The 9,872-nt window shown below is 44.3% G+C and overlaps 1 protein-coding gene across 3 annotated transcripts in view; it reads right to left on the reverse strand.

Moving 5' to 3' along the window:
- Nucleotides 1–1,396: 1,396 nt before the first annotated feature.
- Nucleotides 1,397–9,872, reverse strand: part of SEC14L1 (SEC14 like lipid binding 1) — a 101,781-nt gene continuing 93,305 nt past the window's right edge. The window contains exons 13-17 of one of the 3 annotated variants that reach the window (XM_019502838.1): nt 9,033–9,167; nt 7,570–7,821; nt 5,938–6,113; nt 4,089–4,193; nt 1,397–1,976 (exon numbers count right to left, since the gene is read on the reverse strand). In XM_019502838.1, coding sequence (XP_019358383.1) covers nt 1,961–1,976; nt 4,089–4,193; nt 5,938–6,113; nt 7,570–7,821; nt 9,033–9,167 — 684 coding nt within the window. In that variant the 3' untranslated portion in view covers nt 1,397–1,960. Of the gene's footprint in view, nt 1,977–3,083; nt 4,194–5,934; nt 6,114–7,569; nt 7,822–9,032; nt 9,168–9,872 lie in introns of those variants that run through there. The other 2 variants (XM_019502848.1, XM_019502855.1) reach the window with 2 other exon arrangements.

Genomic DNA, 9,872 nt, shown 5'->3' on the forward strand with positions numbered 1-9,872 from the left:
CGATTTTTTTTTTTTTTTTTAGGATCAGGGACAGTTGCCAACTATGCGAGTACTGGCCCATGAAGCCTGGCATTAAGGGACTAGTCCCTGGTGCCACTTCCTTTGGGGCCCTTTCTACTTACTAGCATCCCAGGACCCCAATTTAGGCTCCACGTATACCAGCAACTTTAAATCTGCATCCCATGCAGCCCTGCATAGGCTGCCTGATGCGTAGACTGACACGTATCGGGGGGAGCCAATCAGTTTCTCCTACCCAGGGAATTTTAGAACTGCGTCCAGTTCAGCCCTGCATGGGGCTGCTTTGTGCAAGAGTAGGTGCTGGGCAGGGGCAGCCAGAGCAGGACTGCCTGGCATACAGGTATAAACTTCCTAAGCAGGAGGGAGGGAATGAACTGTCCCCCTTCCCCAGCACCTCTGAAGCTGAACCCTGGACTTTGATTGGACCTTACTGAGTTGGGGGAGCCCATCAGTTCCCCCACCTCCCTCCCACCCTGCCACTGAGCACCCACGAAGCAGAGGGCTGCACGGTTTGGCTTCAGCATGCCTCACATTGCAACTAATGCACAATACCAAACCACCATCAAGATGGTCCACATTAAACATCCTGAAGAATCTGTGTGGCCGGTTTGCTATTTTGTCATGCCATAACTAGCTTGCACATGTGGCATGTTACAATTTATGAAGTGATTAATACATTAAATCACATCCCAAATGTATCAGCCTCCAGAGGCCTAGATTTAATCGTCTTAGTATCTCTCGCCTGTTCCCAGACAGGGAGAAGGAATGGGTAGTTTGTATTGTAGAAGAAAAAATTTTTGCCAGTTCCTCTGATAACTCAATTTCTGTCAGGGACCAACACAGCCAAACCCCTGCTTTTTAGAAAAGGCAACCTTCCCACTATACCTTGGATTAACTTTATATATTCTATCCCAGTGGTGCTCAACCTTTTCCCCTGGTGGGTCAGCTGGGCAGTACCCAGTCCATCCACAGGCTAGCTCTGGTGCCAGTCCAGTGCATCCATCCCCACAGGGGGGCAAGGGAGTGGGGTCCAGTCCCAATGAGCCACATAGGGCTTGGGAGTTTGGCAGGGAGGACAGCCACTGCTCCCCTGCTGCCAAATCTCTGGACTCTAGGAAGCCCCATGTGCCAGATGCAGGGGCTCTGTGGGCTGGATTTTGCCTGCAGGCTGGAAGTGGAGCACCCCTGTTTAAACCATGTTCAGATAACGCGTTTCTGAATGACAAAGCTAAATAGTAACACTGGTGGCTAGATTTTTGTCAGTCTCTCAGTAACACTGCACAGCCCCTCAGAGCTAGAACACAAGTTTCAACAGTTTCCACACGCTCCGCAGTCCCACCTTTCTGAACCAGGCTACAAATGAAAAAAACCTGAAGGATTTTTTTTAAACCAGTTCACATTTATTATAGATAACAATAAAAAAAATCTTTTAAAGACTATCAGTATCTCATTACCAAGAGTGAGGTAATATGTTTACAAAACATTTACAGAATTGGATATGCAATTCATGAATACAGACAGGATTATGGAAAGGAGACCAGTAATGCAGGGATAAAAAGTCAACAGGATGGTCACTGCTGGCAGAAAAGAACAGTGTTCCCACATTAAAAAGTCAAGGGTATTGAAATTCATCAGGTCTACTTCAAACGGCATAATCAAGTCATATTTGCCATAGCACTTCACTAGGAAGAGTTGAATTTCGTTTCTCTGGTAGCTTAACTGTTTGTGCTGTCATGTGCTTTGAGCTCTTAAAGATGCATTAGACTTATGGGGAAGGGCAAGAGAAAAAAAAATGACCCGCACAATTGCCACTTTTGAGCCAACCGAAAAAAAAGAGATACATCTTCAGACTTGAAAAGTGAATGCAAGTCAAAAAGGTCTATAAAGCCAGACACCTCTGGACAGATGTGGATTGTTGAATGAAGTAGTTTCTTTACAGCTGTCAGCAAAATCGCCATCTGAGAGAAAGAGAGAGAGAGAGAGAGAGAAAGAAAAAAAAAAGAGAGAGAGAAAAAGAGGGGACCAGCTTCAAGGTAGAGCCCTTATAACTTGGAAAAAGGGAGGTGCCCTTTGGAAAAAACTAAGTGTCACCAGATTAGTTAATCCTACGGTGCCTTTACAGGCATTAACTCCTGTGTGTGGAACACTGGCTCCTGCCTGCCGATAATGGAGTTCTCCCTTCAAGCGTACATCAGGAAGCCGGGTTCTTACTAGACAGACAGCTTATGCTCGCAGTACAAGAGAGACCGTCGTGCATAAGCTGTACAGTTTCTGGGCGTGGAACTATTTAACACCTGCATGGTAGTTTTCTACAAGATTAGTTTGCCAACATTTTGGCTGTTACTTTGGCTATCAAAACTGCTACTTTTTAAAACAATACAGTTGATTAGAAGAGTTTCCTAGTTCAGTGCAGTGGGATTATTTTTCCCCCTGTTGATGAGTTTTCATCACAACTTCATTAGCAACACTCCACATCAGGACTGGCTTTCATGACTTGTGCTTCAGGATGGAGCTTAACATACTGCATATCAACATCAGTTTGCCATTTCCCCACTGCAGTGTAACCAATACTGTATAGGTTTAGTGCTGTGCAGTAAGAGGTATTTATACCAAATCCACAGGTCCAGCTTCCTCCAAAGTAGGGCAGCCTGGCATCGTTTTAAATTCCTACTCTTACAGTGCAACAATTCAGCTGATTTTTCTCATGCCTCAAGTAAGGCCATTGCAGTTCTTTCTGGATCCTGGTTCAACTAGCTATTCATGTGTACAGCAGTTCAGCTCCTTAGCAGGAGAAATGCCTCTGACCAGTGGTCTATATAAAACAACTCATGTTGGGGCTCCAAGCTGGACTCTCTTATATTCTACTTGGCAATGAAGTACAATACAACATATTAATGCTCTGAATGCTGGGTTTTAGCTCACAAATTAAGAGCATTTACTCAGCATTTAAAGCCTCTATGTACCTTGGTGACTGAGTAGCCAATTGCTTTGGTGGGGGAGGAAAAAAAAAAAAATCTATATTATAAAACAGTCACTGGTAGTAAGTATAGTTCTCCTCCCCCCCGCCCCCGACATACACAAGGCCAGAGACAGAAGTTTTAAGAAAGCAGTGCACAGGAAGATGTTTCCATGCCTCTGACTGATCTACAGAGCAAACCTATGTCTGCTTCAGAAAGATGTTTACTAGATGTTCATCTACCAAGAGGTAAGTGCCAGGAAAATGAGTGCTTGAAGTGTAATAGATACGTGGAGTGGGGTAAAGTGCTACTCCAAAACAGAACAAGGAATAAACCCCAGGACCCAATGTGGACCAGCCTTTGGGTCGTGGTGAGGGAGAGCCTGCTCTCTGCCCCTTGCCTCCCCACTGTCAGTGCTTAAAAATCTAAATTCAATAGAGTCACATTTGCCTTTAAACCCTCAATTATCAGAGGTGGAACCCCCCCAACAACGTGTTCATGCAAAAGGTATTAGTGTTAACAGTTTGCCCACCACTTCATGGCAGTGACTCGGAAAAACAGAATGTAGCTCATCAGTGATCCAGGTTATCTTGAGCATCCAACAACTGCTTTCTTTAGTTCCTTGAATATCAGTGACTGGCCGTGGGAGAATGTTTAACAACAGCTGGAAGATCACAGGATATTTCATAATGTGGCAAGGAACTTACTGACAGGAGCTTTACTGTTGCTTTCTAATACACTGAGTAGTTTGGGGAGTGGAGTTTTTTTTTTGTTTTGTTTTTGCATACAGGTAGTAGTTTACAAAGTAATTCTTAACCAAGACATTGATTTCTTTCCTTCCATGAGAGCCCTTGTGGTTTAAAGTTAGGATTTGTGCAAGCATGCATACAAAAATCTATGGCTGAGTTAGGGTTAGGGTTGAAGTTAGAGATCAGCTGTCAGATCTAACTTAAACAAAAACACAAAGTTTAAAATTTGAACAGCTACTTTACTATCTATAAAAAAGGCTTTTGTTTTTGCATTTGCCACTTGAATACGCAGCATTACAGTCAGCTGCCACAGACGAGGGTCCAGCCATCTCATCCGTTTGCTTTTCATTTGCTGTAGCACTACCTGGAAATCATGGAGCTGGAGTGGGACTGGCTGGAAGAAGTTGTGGCAGCACTGAGCTGGGAGAACCCGCTGTGGCTTGATTCAAGGCTGGTCATAGATCCTCTGCAATAAAACAGAAGTTGGAGGTTTGAGAACACAAGGAATTTATTAGTTCTGCTGTGCATCTTTGCCATTTACTATTCCACTTGGAATGGTAAGTGGCAAAAAGTAAGTAAACCTAACTCTTTGCTAACCTCAGCATGGGCACTTAAAAACTCTTGTATGCACAACCAACAGAAAATGTCAGGAATGGACAGTTGTGTTTTTGGAAAAATCTAATGCTAATCCGGAAGATGCTTATATATTGGTTGAAACAAAACTAGGAGTGCTAACAGACACTCATATTTAAGCACTTCAAATCTTCACTTGCATCAATCTCTGTAAGCAGGAGCCTGTTAGGTCTGCTAAATTTGTCCATTAGATATATTGACCTGGATCAGGCCACCCAGTTTTTTCACGTTCCTTTATGGTATACTGCAGGGGTGGGCAAAATGGCAGATTCCATTTCGCAGCAGCCCCTGCCCACATCCCTGCAACCAGTTTCCACAAAGACCCCAGGAGTGGCAGCACCGTGACAGTATGGGGCCAGGGTTTCCATGAAGACTGGCCCAAGCAGTGCTAGCAGGTTGTGGAGCTGGGTAGGGAGTTTCTCTGGGGTTGGGATTTTGCAGCGATCCTGGGGCGTGCAGGCAGCAGTTCACAGCTCTGACCCAGCTCTGGATCACACTGTCACCACCACAAGATCCCATCTCCGGAGCTCCCATCCCAGCTACCTGACCAGCTGCGTGTCCGGCCAGCACACTGGGGGGCAGGCTCCATGGAAACCCTGCCCCCGTGCTGTCATGGCACTACCACTTCTGGGGTCTCCATAGAAACTGGCCACAATGTGGGCAGGGGCTGCTGCAGAATGAAAGTCAGGATACCAGCCAGACCCGGCCCACAGTCCAGACTTTGCCCATCCCTGGTGTACTGGGATAAGATTAGATTAGAGGTACACCAGTATCAGTCGCATAAAAAGAAAACAACACCAATAAAAAGGAAGTTAACATTATCAGCAATCTCAACTTTTTTTGGCCAATGTAGCAGATGATGTCACCGATAAACGCCGCATGCATTTGTGCAGCTGCAGCGTGCACATGGCCAGGAATGCAGACCAGCCACTTGGAGACCAGTGTCCAGCTAGTAAGCGGAGGGGGGTGGGGAAAGACTGAGGCCACCACAGTGAGTGGAGCACTGTCCAGCCAGGGCAATGAATGCGACCCCAGGACCAGGAGCCATAAGCCACAGGCAGCCTGTCTGGGGGGGCAGATGCCCCCCCCCCCCAGATTTGTGCATGGGGTGAGGGCAGGTTGCCCACTGCAGGCTCAAGACTAGGGGCTGTACCAGCCTCTTCCCAGTGGGGAAGCTGAGCCAGACACTGCCCTCCAAGCTGCCGGGCTACATTCCTGTAAATCAGCTATTGGATTTATATTGGCAGATATGGCTGGTTACTAAAAATCGGCCATTGGTACTGGTCAAAAAAAAGGTCTTTAAAATCAGTGCACCCATAGATAAAATTACTAGTTTCTCCACCCCCTTGCCTCGTAGGCTGCCTGTGTCTTCAAGCATTATGTACAAACCTATATAGATTTTTGTGCTGTGGTAAAAGTCCTCACAGTTTGCTATCTAATTAAAAACAACTATTGAAAGTACATAATAATTTTTCTTTAGCGGACTTGGCTTGCTACATGCACCAAAATATTATCAAGCTAAAAAGGCAGAAAGTCAGAGAGAATACTTGATGTTGACAAACCTACACCACACATACCGAAAGTCTTCTGATCCTATTACTTCTGTATAGTACATCACTTTGCACTTATGGGAGGAGACCTGTAGAGATGCCAGTACATCATCCACACGAGGCAGGCTAGTTGTAGCACATGCAGGCATGCTGTGAAATTTCCACTGGAGAATATAGAAGCCTGGCCATCTAGTCACATGTGACCCCTAGAAGAAACAGCAGCAAATGGAAATGAACTCTAAGTCAAGGGTTTGCAAGTTTGAAATGTATTTTTCAGAATTCAGGAAAATGCCAAATGTGCCCATTTCTTCTCAAATATTGACATTTCTGCTAGGTCAGCCCACTATATCATTGTTCAGTTGGACCTGCCTAAAATAAGCTAATAAAATTAAAAAAGAATCTCCTAACCTTTCTTATGTAAAAATATGAAGTACAATTAAACCAATCTCAACCATCACTAGGGAAAAAACAAAGTCTTCAAGTTGATTTCTACGACTAGGTGCTCAAATCTGTAATTCCAACCAGCACTACAGGTAGTCCTCAGACTTACAACACAACCAGTTCCTGAAAACTGTGTCTTAAGTCTAAAAGTAACTTGGAACCAATTTTCTCATAAGAAACAATGTTATAAATGGGGGATTAGTTCCTGAACTAAGGCCCGATACCCTGTTTTCACCAAAAGTACCCCAGAATTTTATACTCAACCAATTATAGATAAGTTATATAGCTACATTAATGTACTTATATTGTAAACAGCAATCATGTCAATTTGAAAGGATTTCTTTGAGGTGACTTTGCTCAACTTTTTGAAAAGTTCTTGGCTGGAGCCTTCTCAGGAGTCTTGTCTGCTTTCTTAAAAAAGTGTCCAAAGAAGTTTGGATGGATGTTCTTCAGGGAGATAAGCAATGCAGCGAACTTGTTCGCTGGCGTGGCATTGCATTGCATCAGATCAAGCATTGCAAAGTCAAAACTGACGTCAAAGTTGAAACAGGGCGTCAATTTATAAACATTGTAAATAAAAACTTTGCAACTTGAAACACTGGAAGGCAAGGACTGCCTGTATATCTACAATTCCCCACTTTTTAGCTGCTGCCAAATCTGCTTCAACCCCATATCAACAGAAAAAGAAATTGGGCTTCATAGATTAATGGCAACATTTTCCAGAGCCAAACACCAAGTTAGGCATGTTGAAGGAGAAGCTTCCTTTTCAAAAGTTGCCGAAGATCTACAGCTTAAAAATCAAAAGGAGGTGGCAGTGTTTAATACTTCAGCAGCCAGGCCCAGTTTGCTTAGGTGCCTACAGCCCATCCTTAAAATCACCTGAATAAGTAGTCGTGGCCTCAGTGATTGGTTCAAGGTTACAGTCTAAGGGCAGAGGCCTGAAGAGCATGTGAGGATCATTTTTAATCTCTAACTTACCACAGAGACATGCTGGTTTGGTTTTGCCCATTTCAGAAAGCAAAACCTACTTTTTGGATCTGGGTGTTTTACGTGTTATATTTGATCAATCTTGAATGTAAGTCAGGCTGATTAATAGAAAGAAATATTGGGGGGGGGGGACAGTAATGACAGCTATTGTTCTTTCTTTGCAAGGAATCAACTTTGGGAGCAAACCATCACATTTAGCAAATCTGCTCCAACACCAGAATCAAATCATCTTACCTGCACACTCTCGCCTTCTCTGCAGGTGAGTGGAGACTCTACCATGCTGTAATCACGCCCTAACTGCCACACTTTGTCTATCAGCTGTACATTGTTCCCACCAGGAGATGTAATGCTATGGGCTCCAAGAGATTCTTTTTTAGGAGGCTGAGGAGCTCTTTTGGAGTGATAAATGTTAAAAACAATGTCGCCTTTACACACGTCAAAATCCCAGGTAATTACAGATGAAGCATCCACAATCTGAATGAGAATCTAGAGAGAGGAGAAGATCATTGGAAGATAGAAATGGGCTGAGGAAAAATAAAATCCTTACTAGGATAGAAAAGCTAATATTGCTGGGCTCAGTTTTATTCAGTTTATTTACTCATTTATCCTATTGCTTATTTTGTGACAAGACCCTCAAAAGTTTTTCTTCCCAGCCAGGTAAATGCTATGGAATGGCTGTGCTTTCCTTGCTTGTTTAGGATGCAGAAACACCCAAAAGTCATCTCCCATCCTCCTTCCTATGTACAGCTTTTCAGTTAGGGCCAAGGGTCTCCAATCCAAATGCCTGCATCCCCTAGAGACACTTCCAACAAAAACAGGAAAGACCTAACTGACATTTCTCAATTCCTGTGGTTCTAAAACACATTTTAAGACCCTTTCATTCATATACATACCTATTAAAAATCAGGAAGGATAGAAAACCAAGTTGCAGGGGCCCTTTTCAAGAACATATTTGTTCAATTAGCAAATAGTAATGAAGAAGTTCATTGGATAAGTAAATTTAAGCCATCTAAAGTAATCAACTCTTTAAAAAAAAAGTCTTGAAAGGCAAGGCATTAATTTGCTCAGTTCTTTATGGATTCTAGTTTAAAATCTAGATTGAGGAAAGTCATCCCACTGATATGGAGAGAACCAGCAGCTTTATTTTAATAAGTTAACAACAGTGCTGGGCCTCTAGTGTAGGTATGCAACAAAGTAGCCTACTAGTACATTGTCCTGTCTCCTATGTTTCCTTAAAAGTACAAAAAACCCAGCATTTACACAAAAGGGCCCAGATCCCAGTTTTGGCCTGCGTTATTCGGAGCGTCAAAGAAAGTTTCTTTGGATCTTCCAACTTCTACCTGGGGGTTTCTAGGGAAGAGCCAAATATCCACTTTAAATATAACCCAAACATCAGTGATTCTCAACAAGGGTACCACAGCCTGGGTATCACAGGGTGCCATGCAATATTAGTACTATTAGAACCTTACACATGACTCATAAGATAAGCCCAGAGATTTCAAACAGGTATCCAGTATCAATTGTGGTCCGAGTTCTTTGCAACAGATGACCTGCTCTATTTTTCTATAGTCAAGAAAAACAAGTGCAAGGTAAAAGCCTGCATTTTCCAGGGGGTCCTGCAAGTCTAGTGCAGTGGTTCTCAACTTTTTAGAGACAGCTAGGCTGAGATGAAACAGAATGGGAGAGTGCACCCTTACCTCATGTGGAGCTCCTTTGAAGACACTTGCAGACTGATAGATTGTTTCAGTCCACAGTTTTAGGTCTTCATTTTCCAACTCCTCTGCAGTCCGGTATAGAGACTTGGGAACCAGCCCACCCTCTGGAACTTCACACTGGAGATTTAAAAACAAGGGCATTAAAACAATTTACAATTTAACTATCCTTGCAAAGTCATGCTGGAAGTGACATAGCAAGTTATTCTGGAAAACACTTAAAAAAATAATATCATGTAGGCCTGCACAAAGCAGCTAGTATTCGCTTCGGATTTGGATTTGGCCAATTCAGAGGACAGCGATTCAATCTGGTGATTTGAACTGCTGTCCCAATTCGATTTCAGGTGAATCTGATTTGGAGATTCAGCTGCTGCTAAATCCCTGAATCACCCAGGCTTGGCCCCACCCAGTCTCCCAGCCCAGCAATGGCTGCCCTGCTTACCTTAGCTCTCAGCACTTTTTTTTAAACAAGCCCCAGCACAGCAAGTGCTGCTGGGCAGGGGGCAATCCCCACTGCCCCCCACTGCGTGTGGGGGGCTCTGCATGAGCCCCCGACCCCCCCTTGCTCCCCCAGGTATCCTGCCTGGGCCAGCTCCGACCCTTTAAGAAAAAACCCCAAAACCCCCCAGACTCACGATTTCTGCCGGCAAGGGGCAATCCCCACTGCCCCACACCACGAGGGGGGCTCTGCACAAGCCACCTGAAGCCCTGAGGCCACACGAGGAGCGGCGAGTCCTGGGGCTTTACTTAGCTTTTTTTCCCCCCCTTAAAGGGCTGGAGCTGGCCCAGGCGGGGCACCTATGCAGCCCCTCCCCACCCCCCCAT

Source organism: Gavialis gangeticus, unplaced genomic scaffold (assembly GCF_001723915.1).
Source record: "Gavialis gangeticus isolate Ggan-Ray unplaced genomic scaffold, GavGan_comp1, whole genome shotgun sequence".
Lineage (NCBI taxonomy): Eukaryota > Metazoa > Chordata > Crocodylia > Gavialidae > Gavialis > Gavialis gangeticus.